This window comes from Zeus faber, assembly GCF_960531495.2.
Source record: "Zeus faber genome assembly, chromosome: 19".
Taxonomy (NCBI): Eukaryota; Metazoa; Chordata; class Actinopteri; order Zeiformes; family Zeidae; genus Zeus; species Zeus faber.
Genome location: NC_137206.1, coordinates 2,685,802 through 2,706,791, shown reverse-complemented (window position 1 = coordinate 2,706,791; position 20,990 = coordinate 2,685,802). Strand labels below are relative to the sequence as shown.

The 20,990-nt window shown below is 45.5% G+C and overlaps 2 protein-coding genes across 5 annotated transcripts; both read left to right on the top strand.

Annotated features, from left to right (window-relative positions):
- Positions 1-763: 763 nt before the first annotated feature.
- On the top strand, positions 764-3,274 carry otulina (OTU deubiquitinase with linear linkage specificity a). The gene is made up of 3 exons (XM_080020490.1): positions 764-988; positions 1,849-1,970; positions 2,166-3,274. Exons 1-3 carry the CDS (start codon positions 875-877, stop codon positions 2,686-2,688), a joined length of 759 nt encoding a protein of 252 aa, XP_079876616.1. The 5' UTR covers positions 764-874; the 3' UTR covers positions 2,689-3,274.
- Positions 3,275-3,914: 640 nt separating this feature from the next.
- On the top strand, positions 3,915-20,984 carry LOC307244881 (uncharacterized protein). 4 transcript variants are annotated; one of them, XM_080020251.1, is made up of 12 exons: positions 3,915-4,216; positions 5,483-5,781; positions 6,271-6,634; positions 8,061-8,386; positions 8,607-8,804; positions 10,024-10,479; positions 11,249-11,340; positions 11,430-11,536; positions 12,257-12,400; positions 13,493-13,615; positions 15,392-15,661; positions 18,545-20,984. In XM_080020251.1, the coding sequence occupies exons 2-12, from the start codon at positions 5,624-5,626 to the stop codon at positions 18,794-18,796; spliced, it is 2,490 nt and encodes an 829-aa protein (XP_079876377.1). In that variant the 5' UTR covers positions 3,915-4,216; positions 5,483-5,623; the 3' UTR covers positions 18,797-20,984. The 4 variants fall into 4 exon arrangements, with proteins under 4 accessions (XP_079876377.1, XP_079876380.1, XP_079876378.1 ...); XM_080020254.1 differs by lacking the exon at positions 18,545-20,984 and adding an exon at positions 15,792-15,937; XM_080020252.1 differs by lacking the exon at positions 3,915-4,216 and adding an exon at positions 4,585-4,635.
- Positions 20,985-20,990: the final 6 nt, after the last annotated feature.

Below are 20,990 nucleotides of genomic sequence, written 5' to 3'. Positions count from 1 at the left end.
ATTTCTCTTCCGTCCTTTGAGAAAGAACAACGTCACTGATCTGACGAATCGACTCGCGGAGGCGTCAGACCTGCGTCGGATGACGTGGTTGATTTTTCCACGTGGATGCAGCGCCCCCTCCTGGAGACAAAAAGAAGTGCGCGTGCGCAGAGCGCCACCAGGGGGCGGTGTAGACGCGCAGCGTCGAGGTGACGTTTCACAAACGACGATTAGAAAAATCTTCCATCGCTTCGTCGCTCGTGTTGAAAATGACGTCGACTTGAACTTTCTCCCCCTTTCGAGTTTGTATTTATTTGTATTTTTTTATTTGGTATTTTTTTTTTAATTTTTAAATGTGTACCTTTATTTTAAGTTTATTTCTTCATATATTATGATTTTGAATGATCTCTTCTTAATATTATACACACACACACACACACACAACCGTAACTATATTTGAATTACATTTCTATTCTGTTTCACATGTTTATATTATCTACGAATTTTCCAAAACATATGATCTATGAATAAAAAATATTTTTTTACCGATCAAAATGATCTAAATAATGTCGGTCAAAATCAGCAGCAAAGAATAAATAGTCATGATCGTGACAACGATATCCTCACATTACAAAACATGTAATAATACAAATAAAAATAAATAAAAACAAATAATCGTGGAAAAAAAATAAATAAATCAATAAATCAACAATCCGCATTGCTTGTCCCACGCTGATGACGTCGACTGTACTCGACGACGACGCCGTCTCTGTGCGTCCAGGTTGTGCGTCCAGGCAGCAGCCTCCGTCGCTACGTTCTGTTTGTGGAAAAGACCTTTTAAAGCTTCCAAACCTTCTGGAGCTTCCTTCCAGTGGGAGTTTTATGAAGAAACACGATGTCGTGGGTCAAGGCGGCTTCGTACAACGGAGATGATGTTTTCGACGAAGACGCAGATGACTTCGTCATTCAAAACAAGGAATGGAAAGCAAACATGGAGAGGAGAGTCAAGGTGCTCGTTAATATATTCAACTATATTACACTATACTGTATTATACTGTACTATATTCAACTATATTATACTATACTATACTGTATTATACTGTACTATATTCAACTATATTATACTATACTATACTGTATTATACTATACTATATTCAACTATATTATACTATACTATACTATATTCAACTATATTATACTATACTATACTGTATTATACTATACTATATTCAACTATATTATACTATACTATACTGTATTATACTGTACTATATTCAACTATATTATACTATACTATACTGTATTATACTGTACTATATTCAACTATATTATACTATACTATACTGTATTATACTATACTATATTCAACTATATTATACTATACTATACTGTATTATAGTATACTATATTCAACTATATTATACTATACTATACTGTATTATACTATACTATATTCAACTATATTATACTATACTATACTGTATTATACTGTACTATATTCAACTATATTATACTAGACTATAGTGTATTATACTGTACTATATTCAACTATATTATACTATACTATACTGTATTATACTATACTATATTCAACTATATTATACTATACTATACTGTATTATACTGTACTATATTCAACTATATTATACTATACTATACTGTATTATACTATACTATATTCAACTATATTATACTATAGTGTATTATACTATACTATATTCAACTATATTATATTATATTCAACTATATTATACTATACATTACATTTAATATATAGTATGTTATATTACACTAAATTATTCAGTGTGAAATATGATGTTTGTGTTGTCCAACATGTCCAAAACCGCTTCTGAACGCTCTCCCTGCAGGACGGCTTCGTGGAGGGCATCGACATCGGGAGGGACGCGGCGCTTCAGCAGGGATTTAATCTGGGATACAAGGAGGGAGCGGCGACAGGCAGGGGTGTGGGCAACCTGAAAGGCATCGTGTGGTGAATGAAATGTCTTCTTCTCACTGACATGAACGATGCGGTCCTTCCACCGCCGTACTGCAGACAGCTTTCCATGTGGTTCGGACAGAATCCACCTCAGTCTCTTTGTTTTGGTGTCATGCTGTGTTTGCCCTGTTTCACTCCCATCCGTCTCTGTATCTGAAACTGCCGCCTGCCCTTTTTGTGTGTCCGCAGCGCCATCCAGTGCTGGTACCAGGTCCGGCACCGGAACAGCCCCGTCCCCCCTGCCGTGACGGGGCTGCTGCAGCAGGTGTTGCAGCACGAGGACGCGCTCAGGGAGGAGATGCTGAAGTCGCTGGAGACATCCGCGGCCAGCGTGGACAGCATCTCGGACGGCATGAGGGACCTGGGGACCAAGACCGGGGACCACGGGGACTACGGGGACCACGGGGGCCAGCAGACGGAGCCGGGCTGCGGGGGAGGGGGATGCATCAAAGCAGACTGCTGCTCGAAGCCGCAGCAGCCCCATCAGAACCACAGCCGGAAAAACTGTGCCTTTGACGCTGCCGAAAACCTGGCCATGCTGCTGCAGCGCTGCATGGATGTTGTCGTGGAGCTTGGGCTGCCGCAGGAACTGATCCAGCACCTGCAGGAGCTGAGAACATGGAGTGAAGCTGCAGGGTCACAGATGGTTCAAGGAGCTGCGTGCACGTCCACATTAACAAACAAACAAACAAAGCAAAAGTCTGCCTCATGAGCTGGGCATGAAAGACAGGATTTATATTATATATTTTACAAACCATTTCATCGTGTGCTGTTATGTTTATTTTGTAAAATATCCCTTTGCTATACAGTTTAAAATACTTGAATTTTCAATATGAAAATCAATTGATTGTTTATTACCTTTTATTTTCACCTGTAGGATTATGTTGCTGCCTCAGTATTGGATTTGGGGGTTTTTCAAATTATTTACACTAAGTGCTGTGATTTGGCAACCAATTATGTTTTGGTCTTTTTAAGCATTTATTTTGAATCTGCTTGAAATGCCCAGCTAATTTGAGAACAACTGCTTGGAAACAAAAAATAATGTGTGTGTCAGAATAAACCGATATCATGAAGGAATCATCCTGTAATTTGTGCTTTAAACTGTGCGACAGAGGTACAGTCTGGAGAGGACAATAACAAAATCCTGAAGAAGAAGGACCATTGTTCGAGAAGGAACCTGTAGGATTTACCTTCTGGACCAGTGGAGAACTGTCTCTCAACCCATCTTTGGTTAAAAGTGTTGATATTTTGTACAAAGTATATGTATGTGACTAATAAACCTCTCTTGAATTTTAGAACTCTTGGGGTAGTGATTGATGTCCAGCTCACTTTTTCTGACCAAATCTCCTATCACCCGGTCCTGCAGATTCCCTCTGTACATCAGGAAGGTCGGACGGTATCCGTCGGGGGCACTCTGCACCGCTCCATGCCCAGGCGCTGGTCATACCCGCGCTCTGTTAAACCTTCTGCAGATATTTTGTAAGATAGGGTGAGATGCAACTATATTCATCTCTGTGGTGAAATTCAGGTGGCACAGCAGCAAATAAAGCAGATCGGTCAAGAAAGGGATAATGATGGGGAAAAAAAAAATAAAAGTAACATGCACACAACTATGTCATGGTGGGGGTCTGCATTTCTTTAGAGACGAAAAAAGTCCCTAATATGAAATAATAGTGAAATTAAATAGAATAAAAGGTTAAAAAAAATGTGTGTGTATATATATATATATATATACACACACTCACACATATGTATTTATTTATACACATACATATATATAAACAGAAGCAAACAGCTGAAGTGAATGAGCACAATATAAATAGTAACGTAACGTTGGGGTTTTCCTGTCGTTCCGCTCTGGTGCAGCGGGGGGCGCTGTGCTCCTTTCCGCCGCCTCACGACCCGACATTGAACGAGCCACAGCGGCGGCACCTGCAGTGCTAGGCTAACGCTAGCTCCCCGCTAGCTCCCCGCTAGCTCCGCGCTAGCTCCCCGCTAGCTCCGCGCTAGCTCCCCCGCCGCGTTCTCCGCGTGTCCTTCGACGCGTTCCGCATTCGCGCGTCGCCGTTCTACGCCGCGGGGCCCGCTGCTCCCACGGAGGACACACGCAGGCTCCGGCTTGTTTCCTTCGTTTTTGTATTCCGCCTCGATGGTGGCGTGTGGAGCCGGGTGGCTAGCGGGCTAGCGGGCTAGCGGACCTGCCGCCCGAGCGAAGAGTGAGCGTAAAGCAGGAGGGACCGGTAGGAAAGTGCCCAAGTGGCGTTAAAGTGTTGAATTCCAAGAGTTCGGTGTCGTGTCGCCGGGTTTCTGTCCTTATCTCCCCGGCGCGCGGCTCCACGCACTGTTTACAAGTTCTGCCTGTGTTTGCGCGAGACAACGTCGACGTGCGACACAACAGGATACTGGGCAGAAAAACGCTCCTTTCTTCTTGTGTGTATACTGTACATTTGTACACTTTGTATATTTTGTATATCCGACATTTCTCTTTTGATTTGTCTATTTCCTTTGGAGATTTGTCTGTTTTTGTACATTTTTGCTTATTGTTCAATTTGCTCGGACTGTCAGGTTCAACTCCCCCCCCCCCCCCCCCCCCCCACACTGGGCTGATGGAGAAGATGGTTTGAGAATGAAGAACTTTTAACGGGCAGCAAGAGCGAAAGTAAACGAAAATAAATGTTTTTCAAGTTTAAACCCAAAAAAAGGTTTTTTTTGGAGGAGAGGGTGTGGGCCGGTGACGTCACGCAGGGTAAACATGGCCTCACAGCCGCAGCGCAGCAGCAGGTGGTTGTCGGTTGGTCGGTCAGTCGGTTTTTACACACATTTAAGACGGTGATGTACCGTGGCTGTAATTTTAACAATATAAAATACAAAACCCACTATTTTTGTGAGACGGGGACTGTGAAGTCACGTTCAAGTTCACGGCCAATGTCAATTCTTGTTGGGTGGGCGTGGCGTAATTGCATCGTTAAAATGAGCGCAGTTGTACTTCTAAGTACAAAAGCAATAATATTTAAATAGAATTGCGAGATCATTTCCACACACGTCAGGCCACTTGGTATGCCAAAACTAAAAGTTGCTTTTTATGCCTTCATCTGTTCAGCAATTCCTTGTTTGCCAAACTGTAGTTGGCGAAATAAACAGATTCTTATTTGTTTGTGAGACACCTGAGAAAAGGACCACAAACAGAAGGAGGCCTTACAACAGAAAGACAGTGAACCAGCTCAACAAGCTCAACCGGCAAAGACATGCTACACAACATGCTACGGTGCCGTTATCTTATGGCACCACTTTAAGTTTGTTTTTCACACTTTTCTTGTGTCAAAGCAGTTCCACGACATGACAGCCCTCGATGTGGTCGTTTTCTTCAAGATCTTTGGTTTTGGCAGAGGTTTAAAGTACCTGGAAACATGAAAAACTGTCTTTAACACCCTCTCCCCCCTCATTCCAGTTCATGGAAAGTCCTTCACTGATTTTTCCTTTTGTGTCCCTTCATCTTTCTGTCCCAGGTGTTAACACAGGAACATGATTCTGTTGTGGCCGCCTGGTGCCACCAGTAGAACCTTCTCGATGGAGAAGTGAAGCGTTGTCAGGACACCAGGCAGGGTCACAGACCTTTGGGGCTTTTCGCCCTAACTCCCAGGGGGCCGATGGGGAACTGGTGCTGCTGCCCGGCGGACACCCCCTGTGCCTCGGTGGAGGAGAGAAGCGGCCTGCTGCAGGACCCCGGGAAAGCCGGCGCGCTCAGCCCCGACACGGGCCTGGTGGGCGCCTTCCAGGAGAGCCCCGACGCCGACGACAGTGTCAGGTAAAGTGCAAGGAGTATTGAAAAGGGTCCAGAGTTTTAATTTAACTGTACTGTGTTTAGCAACTTGACTGGATACACCTAAAAACACAATGGCATTAAATATGTAATCAACTACATAAATACAGCTACACTACATAAATAACACACAGATAAAAAAACATACACATACTACACACACACACACACACATGTGCAATACAACCATCACCACCGTGAAATATGACTTGCTGATTGTATATGCAGGTTTTTACTGCCTTTGATTTTTATTGCTTCTTTATATACCCTTATTGTTATCATTTTAAATGCTACTATACCTTATTGCTTTTTTTAAATCTTATCTTTCCGTTTTTATTATTATACGCTATGTATCAGAGCTCCCCGCCTAAGAATTTCACACGAGAGTACTTGTAGAACCGGAGTGGCAATAAAACACCTTGAATCTAGAATCAACGTTACTGTATGTGTTAAAAATGTCCTTGTGTTGCTCAGGAAACTGAGCGAGGAGACCGGCGTCCGGTCCCAGGAGCAGAGCGTGACGGCGCAGGAGAAGCCGAGCTCCCAGGAGGCAGAGAAGATTCCCAGGGAGACTCTGCTGAACGGGCCGCTGCAGAAGGAACGGACCGGGACGCCGGAGGACTCCCCCAACGGAGGAACGGCCCCCAAGGCCCGTCCCCCCAAAAGAGTAGAAGAAGGTAAAGAAGCGGAGAAGTCCGATGCGGACGACGGAACCGTCGTGCGGTCGCAGTGGTTTGTCGAACCGCTGCAGACGACATGCATCGCCAGCGGGAACCAGGAGAAGCTTCTGGGAGCGGACGCATACACAGCGGAGCTTCCTGCTGCCGTGCAGGCGGAGGTCGGTGCACTGTGTTCGAGTGAAGGTTCTGTTTATAAAGATTTTTACTCAAGTGCAAGTCAAAGTCGTTTTCCAAATGGTGTCGTCAACTTTAAGATCAGAGCTCCACTTGGCTGTCGGTGCTTTGATAAGACAAAGACAATCATTACTAACGGCCGTTGGTTAAAACACCTTGAACAGTCTATGAAATTCAGTAAATCTCCATTACTCTGCTGTAACGCTCCTTAGACGACATTTAACTTTATTGTTGTCCCCTGAAAGTCGACGAGTCGAATCATCAGTCGGAAACCCGTCAGTCAACTGAGATTGTTACAAAAGAGCGGAAAAGAGAATCTTACAAAATGCACAGGGATAGGATTTCTATGTGGAGTTATAAATAAGGGGAATCATATATATATTTTTGTAGGTAGGAATCCTAAATCACGATTCACAATGCCCTACCTCGGGATGGTGCCCTGGGGGGCTGCCTATCTGGCCAGTAGGAAGGGACCCCCCCCCCCCCCCCCCTTCCAAAATTCTGAGGCGGGTGCAGCCCTACTATATTAGGATAACCAAAATCTCTAGCCTCCTATCACAATATGGATATTATATTAATATATCACAATCCCTACTATCCCACAAAATAGAACTGATTAGAAAATAAAAATACTTAACTATCGCAACAGATATTATGTATTATAACAAGTGCTGTTTCCTACATCTACTCAAATGTCAAATTTGTTCCAGATGTTACTCCCCAGTGTGCGTTGCCATGAACACTCAAGTTCCAATTTTATTTTGTTTTGTTCAGAATAAGGCAATATTTTGACCAAAATGTCAGAGGTTCACACCTGCTGGATTTGACCCGGGAGCAATTTAAACAGTGTGTTTCCATGGCGAACGCTGGCAGGAAGCCACACTTTAGGAGTGACGATGAAACACTGTTGATGCTCAGTGAGATGACAGGGCCGAGCTGGTCGAAGGAATCGAAATAAGACAAACACATGTAAACACGTGTCCTTTTGTGGTTGTTTTCGTTATTCTGATCCATGTATGTATGTAAATGCACCTGCAGAGCTTTGAGTCTCTAAGACTTGTACATTTTCCCACAAATTATTCAACCAAATATCTCTACTTTTTACGCTCTAACATTTTCAACAAGTCGCGTCACTTCAGTTATTACGATACTCTTGATTTATATTCAAAAGTAAGAGATACCAAGAAACCGACCAAAGAGGAAGTCATCAAAGTGCGTCGTCCCTTTTTATAGTCTCTGTTATATCAGGACACTGGATGTGAGAAACACTTTCACTTTTAATACTTTTTGTACGTTTAGAATCCAGGACTTGTGGTGTCAGTGTGGTGAAATGCTGTATGTGGTACTTTTACTTTGCAGGTTTTTTTGTGTTTTTTTTTTTTCCTCTGAGTACTTCCTCCTCCACTGCAGGAGGTGAAATGCACTGAGTCCGTCCCACAAGACGCTCAGTTCGGCCCCGAGAAATCCTCACCGCTGCACATCGCAGCTGAAACCGCCTGTCACCATGCCGACGACCACAACCACAACGACGACGACGATGATGATGATGATGAAGAGAAAAGTGAGACTGATGACACCGTGTCCAGACCGTCGGGTGACTCATCCGCTCACTGTGAGGACGTGATGTCACGGCCAGACGCTCAGCTTCCTGCCGAGGCGCCGCCCGGCCTGGAGATCAGCGCGGAGTCGGGCCGCACAGGAAGTGAGCCGCAGCCGCTGTCTGCCGCTCCGACCCGGTAGGTCATGTGACTAAGGAGCTTAACTTAATCTGTGGCTGCAGCTTCGGTCGTTTGTCTTCTCCAGTATATCCTTTGTATTCAAATGAACAAAAACATTTGCAGCAGAGTCGATAGAAAGTTTGGTTATAGATCCATGAGCCCGCGTAGGGATTATGGGATGAACCCCTGGATGGACGCCACTGAGACACTCTTCTGTCTCCTGTTGGTGTGTGAGCAGCGCCGGGAGGGAGGAGTGCGGCTCCGTGGGCCGCGAGGCTCGTGCTGCTGAGGACGACACTGTGATTGAAAGTCTTCCTCAAACATCTGCTGGAGTGGACGCCGCCTCACGAAAACCTACCCCCGCTGACGGCGACTCCTCCAGCCCCGTTCCAGAGCCCGAGCCCGGCACCACGAGAGCCTCTGGAGCCGGCGAGAGGTGAGCGGGTTCATACTTCTGGTGGTGGCTGTTCCAGCAAAACAAGAAGCTTGTTTTCACACAAACTGGTGGCTTGTGTTTTTGATGCGCTGCCCTGTGGCCACTAGAGGGCGTGGCGCCACCGCAGCAGTAACACAAATCACTGTCACTTTATCCCTGAGTCATGTTACAGGATGTTGTGTTGGATAAATTAGAATCAAGTCAATTAAAGATCTATAAAACAGAGTCGTCATGACCGCGCATTCAGAAAACACCATCGTTGATGTTTTTGTTTAAACATTCACTACATTTGATTTGAAGAGCAAATTAAAAATAAAAGTTAAATATTGACCTTTCATTTCCAATTTTAAATAGAGAATTGGAATCCAAAATAAGCGTCTTTCAGGAATCTATATCAAAATCAAGGTTTCTGCCAGTATTTGGGGAGAAAAAGCCACGTGAATGCCCTCCAAGCAGGTCGTTCTCTGGCAGACAAATAAAGACTGAAAAGTAATTTAAAGCAGACGTTGCACATTGAAATTCTTCCTTTGTGCTTGTTTGTTTGTTTCTCAACCACTTTTTGGACGGTGAGCTCCTGCATCTGCAGCCGGTGTGGTGGAACAATCCTCCAGAGACGCTCTCTGAGTTATGGATCCTTAAAAAAAAACAGAACCATAAAACAATGCAACAGCAAATTTAACAGTTAAAATATTATTTTCTGCACGGATGCAGAGATCCTGATTCTTGTGTAAACAATGTTCCGCTATAAAACCTGAAACCCAAATAAACATGATGTGGTTGCCTAGCATTTCATGGTTTATTTTGGAACATTTTCACATTATATCAGATTTTTGTGTAAATGAATCAATGAATGGAAATTTTGAAAACACACACACACACACACAGATACACACACATACATATAGCAAGTTTCTGAGATTCAAAAAAGTGTGAAAGAAGAGTTTATTTTCAGAGCTGAACTCCAACTTGCGTTCAGGTTTGTATTTGGTGGTGAATTGTTTTGTAGTTTTCTTTCCCAGAAAACCTTTTTGTTTTGGAGTCTGTTCCATTTTCAATTGTTTACATTCAAAATCAGGGAGTTTATTCCAACATCCAGCATAATCTTAAAAATCATAAGTAAAAAATTGTAGTATTTGCGTCAGTACTCTTGGGGAAAAAGTACCCAAGAGTACTTAAAATCGAGTACTTGTTTAATAAAAGTATTTTGTGTGTCTTCCAGCCAGGACCTCCAGCAGGACACAGAGCCTGACCTCCAGTGCCCAGCGGTTGGCCTGACGGGGGTCCCCTCCCTGTCAGAGGATCCCTCCCTGACGGGGGTCCCCTCCCTGACGGGGGTCCCCTCCCTGACGGGGGTCCCCTTCCTGACAGAGATCCCCTTCCTGACAGAGATCCCTTCTCTGCAGAACCTGGTGGAGGAAGAGGAGGACCAGGAGAAGGAAGAAGAGGAGGATGAAGGCGAGGCAGCAGAGGTGAAGGCAGATGAGGGGGGAGCGCCCATCGTGGTGGGGATGGAGCCCGTAGAGGGTGGAGGGATGCGGGAGGAGACCAGTGCAACTGAGAAGCGGGTGGAGGTCACTGCTCCTCCTCCTCCTCCTCCTCCCCCCGGTGATGAAGATGATGAAGGTGATGATAAGAAGGAGCCGGATACTGTTACTCGGGATCTCGTTGGAAACAGGTTTGTAGAAGCAAACGTTCTTTTAGAAATGATGTTTAGTTTTGCTTCTAAATGGTGCAGTTTGGTTTTTTTTAGGTACAGGAAGACAGGTTTTTGCTTCGCATAGTCACATATTTATTTTTACGGTACCATTCAGTGTTCCACACGTATCAGACACCTTTCTCTGTTTTTATGTAGAAAATTTCAAGTTTATTTTTTCCTTCTACTGTCAGTTTCAGTTTCTGCAAATAGAAGGTATGACACTGACATCAACTGTTTTATTATTATTATTATTATTATTATTATTATTATTTGGTGTGAACATTCTTAGGTTTGAGGAATATATATAATATATATATATTTTTTAATACAATCTTTTTTTGTCGTAGCCAGTCAGCCAATGGGAAATGGTTAAATAGACGGCTGTGGCCCTTGAGGGGCGCCTTGCCGACCCCTGGTTTAGGTATTAAGTTGGAGGATGTAAAGATCAGGGAGGCTTTAGAGAACGCTCTGCCAAACTGATACAGGTTTAGGAGGAGTGCGTTTAAAAAGTGTGACGACCGTTCACATGTGGAGTGACATTAAATGACCGTCTTTGTTTCTTTGATCCAATCCCCATGAGCTGCTCCCCAGGGAGCCACCGTTCTTCCTCCAAAGAACAAAACATCAATCACAAGACACGCCTTTAATTCTTCTGTTCGTCGGGATCATTGTTGTTTTCTAAATGGTCCCTGACTCAAACCGCTGAGGAGAAACCTTCATTTTTTAAATTCCGTGTTTGCTCTCCCAGTGATGAAGATCTCTACCGAGCGGCGGAGGAGCTTCCCTCGGCGCCGGACACACGGCCAGACGCCGGATCGTCGGCGCTCGTCGAGACGACGCGTCAGTAACGCAAAGACATCTCTTAAAATCTGTCGTCCTGTGGTTTAGTGTTGTGCCAAATGTCCGGCGCTGTGCTCCTCCCTCCTCAGCTCCCAAGGTGGAGGACAGATGCAGCTTGGCTCCAGCTGTGGACGTCCTGTCTTACAGCCAGAGGGAGTGGAAGGGAAACACTGCCAAGAGCGTGCTCATCAGGAAGGTCGGGGAGCACGCCGTACCCTTTGCTTGGTGCTTTAAAGCGGTGGTTCTCAACCTGTGGTCCGGGGAGCCCCGGGTCCTTCCAAGAAGGTTCCAGCGGGTCCCCAGCAAAATGATTGATATTAATAGTACAAACCTCCCTGTTTTTAAATTTCCAAGACATTGGCACAGTTAAAGAATGTTTAATGCTGTTTATCTAATGTTATCTCTCTGACTAGAAATTGGACCCTGGATCATATTGAATAATAAAAAAATTTGATCAGATAGAATGTGAGACAAAATCTGATCAAATTTACAGCCCCTGATGTTTAGAAAGGTTGAGAATCACTGATGTAAAACCTTGTGGTTGTATCCCTGTGTTCACTCAAGGTTCTCAGGACGAAGTGTCAATAAAAAGTCTGAAAAAGTATTTAGTGGACTTAACTAAAATGAAGCTTTGAATTGGGGGAAAAAAATAAATCAGAAATTTTGATTTTATGGCTTTTAAATAGTTTGCTTCCGATTAAAAAATAAATAAATAAATAAAATAAATAAAAATACAGAAGAAAAAAAAACCTGCAAACATGTTACTTCAGAAAAGAGGCGTTGAAGATGTTTCAGTGTCTGGAAAACGAGGGAGAAATGAAAGTCACGTTTGAGCTTCTTTCATGACGCAAATTGCCTCAAACAGTGTTCGAAAGTTCAAGGCTCTTTTGAAGGATGTGTGTATCTCTGTTGCCAGGGTTACGAGGAGGTGGCCCACAGATTTGGGGGGCTGAGGAGGGTGAGGGGCGACAACTACTGCGCCCTCAGGGCCACGCTGTTCCAGGTCCTGAGCCACGGGACCCGGTGTCCGGCCTGGCTGCAGCAGGACGGCGTCACCACGGTACAGCTTCAAAAACACCAGTTCACCCAGGACCAAACACACCCTGTGTTGGGTTAATCATAATAATCATGGTCCACATTCAACTTTTCCGGTTCTTTTTCATCGCTGTTTGTCAATACACTTCTGATTGATCGTACTTGCAGCGTCCTCGTCCGTGGTCCTTTTCTCGTTTGTAGTTGTCTGGTTGACCGGGCTACTTTAACGTGGTCAACCACACTTTCTCCAGCTTCACTTCATACACTGATCTGATGGAAAGGCGCTTAACATTACATTGATCAGACGCTTTTATCCAAAGCGACTTACAATTATTCAAACACAGACGGACGCAGCCATCAGGAGCAATCAGGGCCATCAGGGTTAAGTGTCTTGCTGAAGGACACTACAGCATGCTAGCAGGAGGAGCCTGGGATCAAACCAGCAACGTTTAGATGACTAGAAGACCAGCTCTACCTCCTGAGCTACCATCCCCCCTCAGCGGCTTAAGTTTGCATGGACGTCAGTTTTCAAATGCGGCATTCATTGGGGACCGGTCTCAAGGTGCTGCAGGAAAGCAGCTCAAAGAAGAACCAAACAGGAGGAAAGGCGCGACACGCTGCAAGGGTTTGAAGCCCGTCTGGAGAATGTCAACAAAGAACATTTACATTTACATTTAGTCATTTATCAGACGCTTTTATCCAAAGCGACTTACAAGGGAGAATAACATTCAAGCTACATTGCGACAGAGATTAGTGTAACAGAAGAAGAACAACAACAACGTAAACAACAACTGTAGTCCGTTGGCTAGCTGGGAAAAAAAGCTTTTCTCGGAGAGCGGCTGCTCCCAGTGTGTGCCGGCGTTACCTCCCTCCACATTGAGATGCAGCTTGGGGAAAACAATATCAACTAAAATAAAACAAAAACGTAAGAGTTTTATTTATTTGTCGGCCTATTAATTAAAGCTAAACAGGTGACTTGGCTTTTGTTGTCGGCCCCTCTGGTCTCGTCTGAGGCTGTCGCTGTGTTCCCCCGGAACCTTTTAAATGTGTGTTCAAGTGTTTTTCTCTCTGTGTCGTTCTGCATCTCCCTGCTCTTTGGGTTTCTCCGCGACCTCAGGAGCTGGAGGCGCAGGACGGACTCATCAGCCGCTGGAGGTTTCCCGGAGAATGCCAACATGGAGATGGGACGGGGGACACCACCCAGCAGCTGAAGAGCTACGTGGAGCTCCTCCGAAACAGGGTCATTACATATTATCAACAAAATATTTCCATTACCCATTTTCTTTGTTTTATACTGGACACAGAGCTCTGAACCGACAGGAGCACTGTTCTCCAAAGTCGAAAAGCTTCAGGGCGCGCTGAGACATGTAGGAGTGCGACGAAAAAAATGCTTATGCCAATTTAAACAATTATATGGATTGGCTTTGTTTTGTGTTGATCACTGAAAAGTCACAGCCTTCTCAAATCTGAGTAGATTAAAAAAAATCAAATCAATGTCGATTATTTTGCTGACTCAGCCTTCTCTAAACGTGCTTTAAATTTGTGCAGGGCGATTTCTTACACATCACTATTTTTATTTGCGTAAGTCGAAAATGGGCTCAGTGCAGAGCCCTGACTAGAAATATGATACTGTGATACTTCTACTCAAATACTATTTACCTAATTGGTCATATAGTCAGTCATAAAATGATCTGCTCACCTTTATAAAAACAAAAGATAATTCCATGATTTTATTATTATGTCACTGATGCCGAAGACGTACGTAGGTGTATTGAACGGCACACAACGTTTCGATCCGTAATACTCTAATACTCATACACACAGTTGACCAAAATGACGGCGAGTCCCCGCCTTCCTTTAATGACTGTAAAGCCAGACGTCAGGGACTCGACTCCACTCCCCAGTTCATGTATTTATACCAGGAGGCGCTGGCTGTGATGGCTTCCATGTGTTGGTGGTTTGTGGAGGAACGCTCAGCCGCTCCCTCCTCCTCACGTTGATCATCGTCCCCCAGAGGCTGCAGACGGACCCAGGGCCTCTCGGGCCCCAGAGAGGGACGCTCGCAGAACCGTTTTACTGCAGTACCCCCTTCGGGCCCCTGGACCCTGTTTATGGGGCCCCTTCTCACAGCTTGAAGTGTGCCAGGAATTTGCGTGTTTGCTACGCGTGTTTCTTTTAAAGTGTCGTGTTCTGTGGTCTCTGTGTGTTGGTTTGTTCTGGTCCAGCTCTAGAGCGTTGACGCAGCAAAAAAAACATCTAAAATACATTGAAGTTTCATTTTAATGTTGATATCAGTTTCATTTTCTTATTGCGCTTCTCTCAATTCTATGATTCTTATAATCGATGGTGTCGCTTATTTTACCCTAAAGGATAATTCCACCACAAAGTAAGTAACCATATTGAACGGGGGGAGGTACGGCTGTTTCTTTCTTGCTGGCTGGATGACACATCTTTTAAAAACGTGGTAATATTGTGATGGTGGTGAGAGACGAGGCGATCGCGGTTTTTAAACCATCACAATCTTGTTTGAAACCAGTAGATCCTATTTAAAAGACGACACCGGATCAGCTGACTCCTGACAGAACATGAGCTTTGGCAGAATAATAACGGGTGAAAACATGAATGCATTCATTGATCACGCTGCTGCTGAAACATCCTTCCATTCTGTTTTCATACAAGGGCTCTCCCTGGAAAGTCTCTCGCTGCTGATAAGAAATGAGGTGAAAGGTCGAGCTCTGAACTTTAATTCACGACGGTCGTCTCTGACTTGTCAATTCCTCTCAAGCTGCTGTTTCAATGAATCCACCCTAATAAGGTTTTCAGGATTTAAAGGAAAGCTCCGGTGCTTTTTTAACCTAAACCTTATTTTTCAACCGGAGCTATTCTCTCAATACTCGATCAAATCGGAAGATTCTGATGTTGGGGGGGGGAGTTTCCCTTCAAAAAGTAGATTTCTGCTGCTTCCTGCCTCTACCTTGTAAACTGAGGTGCCACGCACCGTTTTGTTCCCGTCCAGTGGGAGGCGGCGGCGTCCTGCTCCAGCGCTGGGGAGCGGCGGGTCCTGTGCGAGCAGCTCTTCCGGGGCGGCGAGGAGGAGCTGGGGCTCCTGGAGGCCGTCAAGCTGCTGATGCTGCGTCGAGCCGCCGAGCTGCACGGCTGCATGCAGGACGGGGCCGAGGTCCCTGTGTTTTGCTGGCTCCTGTTTGCCAGAGACTCATCCCCCAGTCCCAGCAGCCTCCTGGAGAACCACCTGAGCAGGGTGGGCTTCAGCGGGGGGCTCGAGCAGGTAAGCACCTTGCTTCTGTCTCCCAGACCTGTAGTCTAAATATCCCCGTATACACTGATTTTACTGGACTGTGTTGACTTACACCGATCAGCCACAGCATTAAAACCATCATAACACTAATATTGTGCAGCTCCCCCTCATGGACTCCACCAGACTATGAAGGTGTCCTGTGGTATCTGACACCAAGACGTTAGCAGCAGATCCTTTAAGTCCTGGAAGTTGGAGGTGGGGCCCCCATGGATCTGGCTTGTTGTTCCAGCACATCCCACGGAAGCTCCATCGGATCGCACCCTAACCCCACCCATCCACATGATGTAGAAGAAAAGGTGATTCATCAGACCGGGCCACCTTCTTCCATCGCTCCATGGTCCAGTTGTGACGCTCACGTGTCCATTGTAGGTGCTTTCAGGGGTGGACAGGGGTCAGCATGGACACTGTGAGCTCCCATACGCAGCAAGCTGCCCTGCACTGTGTGTTCTACACCTTTCTATCACAGCAACATTCACCAGATGATCAATGTTATTCACGTCATCTGTCAGTGGTTTTAATGTTGTGGCTGATCGCTGTATGTTTACAATTTAGTGTATTATCAAGTACACGTTCATCCATATTTATGTGGATCCTTAAAGCCAGAACGTTCTTAAAGACCGGATCTGTGTTATTGGAAATTACGTTCTTGGGAAGTGCAAACTTGGTTGTAGTTTGTCTCAGTATCAGGTCAAAATCAACACTGGGTTCCAGTTACATTTTCTTTTATGTTTGGATGTGGGCTCATCCCCTCGGGGGTTGCAGAGGTACTGCAGGGGCTGCGCAGCAGATTGACATGGAGAGTGGAACTAAAATTGATGACTGGTGGAAACCTATATTATACTTTTTTCATGAAAAAAGTATAATATAATAATATTTCAATGAAATCGCATTTTATACATTTATTTATTCGTTGTATATTTGTACGCCCAGAAAAACTTAAATGAACTAAAGGAGGATAGTTGCAAAACAGAATTTAATATTAAAGAATTATATTGTGCATTTTTCATTCAGTAAAACCATGTTATTCATGTATTTTTTTTGTTAGATATTTTTATGTCCACAAAATCTTAGAGGAACTCAAGGAGTAGTATAATGACACATTTTATTTTATTTACAGCTTGTCATTTCTTTTTACAAATAAATGGTTTAGGCACCAAAAGGTCCAAATTTCGGACAGTTGTGCCTATCCAAGCTGCCACGCCCACTCACACCGAGACTGAGCCACTAAAGCCTTTAGAGGAAAAGTCAAAAGGAGATACACTGAGATACACCTCCTTACCTGAAAAATAGGCCTCAAAACTCTCATTTGAGTGGTCCCTGCCGGGGCTGTGACGGAGGGAATCTTTTCTTCATGTGGGATTACGGTTTGCCGAGCGGCAGGGAGAGACAATGAGGAATTATAAATAAATAAATTAATATCATAAATCTATTTTTAATGCGTGAATTGTCCGCGGCCGAACGCAGACACGGCTCTCTGTGCTCCTCGACCCGTGTTCCTCCAAATAAAACAACTAAAAAAAGAAATATTTCTAATTTGGAAGAACGGAGACGTTGCACGATCGATCTGTTCCTCCCTGCCCGGTGGGAAACCAGTTTAAAAACCAGTCTGAGCGTTCTAACAAATGTGTTCCCTGTCGGCGACCCGGTAAACAACACGTCCTGACCGGACACGCAGCCGCCTCATGAATCCAGATTCCTGGCGGCGACGCGTGCCGACACGCGCAGGGTTCGCTGCACCCCGGGCGTCTGATGACGGAGCGGGAGAGGAGCCTCTGGGCGACGTGCCGGCTGCCTTGGTATTTTCGCTCTTTTGTAACGAGGGGCCCCGGCGCCCGGGAGCTTTCGAAAATAACAAGCTACGAAGCCGCGAACGTCCCCGCTGTGCTGCTCGACGGGGGAGACGTTACGACGGGTTCAGAGAACGCTCGTGACCTGTTACCGACTCAAACAGGAAGCGTCGTGTTGTGACAGACTGGAGGTTGGAGACGTGATGCTCGACATTTAATCACATTTTCTCAATGAACAGACGTCCACTACGTCTGCCTCCAGTAACTTCATTAAAAAGGGGATACGCCGGGAAAAATCAATTATGTCGTTTAAATATTTGAATCTGTTTTAAAATTGTAACGTCGATACATTGTTTTGGGAGTTTTGCAGCCATTTGTGCTTGAATCAAATAGCACCCGAGTCAATGAAATGAAGTGGTGTTTAATTTGTGTTTGGACTTGGTGCCGTCCACTCGTTTCTGGATGTTATTAAAAGACGTCGTCTCCGGTTTCGTCTGAGTCACTGGACAAACGTCTTCCACGGGTGGGGACTTTTCTCAACTCTGGTTTGCGGGTTTGGGCGGAGGAAGTAAAAGGGAGCTTCTTAATAAACGACCTGGACCCGCGTCAGGAACCTATGAGCGACGTGGTGTCGTTCTCCGCGTCTCCACCAGACGGTTAAAAGTCTCCACCCTCGGAGCGGTGTCCATGCGGTGTTGCGATGAAGGCGACGCGCGCTCCTCGTCTTCTCTGGTGTTCACCTGCGGCTTTTGGGTTCTGTCGACCCCGCCCGGCCCGGCGTGCCTGTGTCAGCGTCTTAAATCGTCCTCGTGCGAGCGGAGAGATTGTAAAGAACACTGTTGGTATTTAGGATTTATTTTAAATGCGTTTTCCGGAAAAATCCATAAAAGTGGACGAGGGCGGAGTTTTCTCTGTGAAGCGTTTGAAGTGCTGCGCGTCAGATGGTTCAACTGAAAAGTCCAATCCTCAATAGGTAGAAAATGTTGATTTATCAATGTAGAATCGTTTTTATGATCATGTTGCGTGGAAATCGCACGGTGACGTTTGTATCTGCCGCCCCCTGCAGGTGGAGATGTTCCTCCTGGGCTACGCCCTGCACTGCACCATCCAGGTGTACAGGCTGTACATGGCCGACACCGAGGAGTTTGTCACCTTCTACCCCGACGACCACAAGGACGACTGGCCCACGGTGTCGCTGGTCACCGAGGACGACCGCCACTACAACGTGCCCGTGGCCGAGGTTGAGGCGGAGGAGGGGGAGGAGGAGGAGGAGGAGGAGGAGGAGCAGGAAGTGGAGCAGGAAGTGGCCTCCAGCTGACAGCCGCTGCCGCTCGCCAAACTCTCCTCAGGTCAAACGCAGAAAAAAATAGATTTGTAAACGACGTCCAGAGGCGTGTTTTACAGGAGCGGAGGAGTCGTCTCCAGTTGTTACGTTAGTTGTTTCAACGCCTGCAGCGTTCGCAGGAGGAGGGAAAGAAACGAACATTTATATTTATTATCCGTGGATTCTGAGAATAAAATCTCATTAAGAGATCAAATCAAAATGTTGAGCTTGGAGTCTTGGTACGTTTTGAGAAAAGAGACGTTTCCAGAATAAGGTTAATGACTCAATGTCAAGATTAAAACTCATTAATAATTAGAGAATAAAGACAACATGGAGGGGGGGGGGGGCACAATTTCAAGATTAAAACTGAATTACTACTTAAGTCAGAATTTGAGGAAAAAGTCCAGATTTCTGAATGAACTTGTTGAACTAAACATTGGAACTAGTTTTATTTATTTTAATAATAACCTTTATATGAACAGCACCTTCCACACGACATGTTAATGAAAGTGAACTTGTATAGAAGAACCACGCTACTATAAACATAACAACTACTCTTATTTTAATCTGGCAGTAATACTTTGGCTGGATTTTGTTTTTGGCTTTTCCTCTAAATTTTCCCTAAATTCTTGAGAACCGAGCCAACGCTGAAAACGTCCTCGGCTCCCAGCCCCGCCCCTCTTAGCCCCGCCCCTCCCGGCCCTGCTGCTGCACAGAGCTGAGCGGCTCGCTGCTCGCTTAGTGAGCAGCATCACGGGTGAACGTGGTGGAGGTGGTTGCACTATGACTTCAATCTCAACATTTCGACTTGAATCTTGTGATTTCGGGGAATTCTTACGGCGTTTTGTTTTCCTGATCCGCTCCCGTTGCAACTTCCGTCAGCGTGGACATGTTTCCGGTCAACTGACGCTGGAGCAGTTGGATGCGGGTGGAGGGACTTTGCGTGGGTGTAGATTTGGGTTTACAAACAGATGAAAAGCACATTGCTCGTCGGTCGTTGTCGAACCTGCGACGACGATGTATTTACAGATGAAACCATCTTTAGTGTCAACAGGAGTTTGTTTGGGCACTATTTCTAGTTGTGGGTGTGTGTGTGGGTGGTAATAGTTTAGGTTTAAATGAAGCGTGAATGTGAGGAAACAGAAAAGCTGCTGAAACAGTCGTATGAACTGTTGTATTTTTATCAGGTTTAACAGTAGCTTCAGCAGATAACAACTGGAGACACCAAGATAAGGGGGGGGGTGTGTGTGTGTGTGTGTGTGTGTGTGTGTGTGTGTGTGTGTGTGTGTGTGTGTGTGTGTGTGTGTGTGTGTGTGTGTGTGTGTGTGTGTGTGTGTGTGTGTGTGTGTTTGACATGTTGCCTTGAACCAAGCTGCTCTTGGAGATAAAAAAGAAAAAAAACAAAACGTGCCAACGTCGCCGCAGACGCAGCGAGCGCCAAACACCAGCCACCGCGTCGTTCTCCCGAAGTGAAGCCTTGCTCCGTCCTCCTTGTTGCCTTAGTAACGATGCACAACCAAGGGGGGAGACGATTTGGGATGGGCACCCGGCGTTTTAAAGGGGCGTTCCAGGGACGTCTCCGCTGCTGGTCTCGGAAGCGGAGAGCGGCGCCGTCTCCGTCCAGGAGGCTGTGGAGGCCCGGTTCAAAACCCAAGCACTGATCTGATCCTGCTGTGTTTGGCAAACAGGATGAGCGGTGTCAGCACTGTGACTGGACGTAGTTTGGAGTCCTCACAGCGTGACGCTTGCTTTCGGTTTCCGCATCAACTTGAACCTTTTCAAATCTTTGCTTTGGGAGGTAAACGGCCATCCGTCCGTCCCTCCTGCTCCGGTCCCTGGAGGCCCGCCGCCTGAGGGGGGCCGGCCCCGGCGGCCATTTTCCTCTTAGAGGAAAGGCCACCGTAGTACCAATCTTCAACCAAAACAATAAATGTGTACTGGACTTAATTTGTTTGAAGTATTTTCGTACTGCACGAGACGGTAAAAGTGAAAAGTAGTCATATAAATACACTGTGTCAACATATGGAAATAGGATCGTATCACAGGAAAAAAAACACCTGATCACCTGGCCACCATCCCCGAGCAGGTGGAGCGGGTGGAGGCGATGATGATGCGATGCTCTTGCACTGTCCAAATTTTTTTGTCGCTGTTCTGTCGCAAGGACGGGAGCGGAGGTTGTTTAAATAAA

Bases quoted from the DNA above. Each gene is read 5' to 3' on its own strand.
- LOC307244881 (XM_080020251.1), top strand. From the start codon at position 5,624: ATGGGGAACTGGTGCTGCTGCCCGGCGGACACCCCCTGTGCCTCGGTG. The intron at 8,387-8,606 runs GTAGGTCATGTG...GTGTGTGAGCAG, and splicing joins CTGTCTGCCGCTCCGACCCG to CGCCGGGAGGGAGGAGTGCG. The intron at 13,616-15,391 runs GTCATTACATAT...GTTCCCGTCCAG, and splicing joins TGGAGCTCCTCCGAAACAGG to TGGGAGGCGGCGGCGTCCTG.
- otulina (XM_080020490.1), top strand. From the start codon at position 875: ATGTCGTGGGTCAAGGCGGCTTCGTACAACGGAGATGATGTTTTCGAC. The intron at 989-1,848 runs GTGCTCGTTAAT...CTCTCCCTGCAG, and splicing joins ACATGGAGAGGAGAGTCAAG to GACGGCTTCGTGGAGGGCAT. The intron at 1,971-2,165 runs GTGAATGAAATG...GTGTGTCCGCAG, and splicing joins AACCTGAAAGGCATCGTGTG to CGCCATCCAGTGCTGGTACC.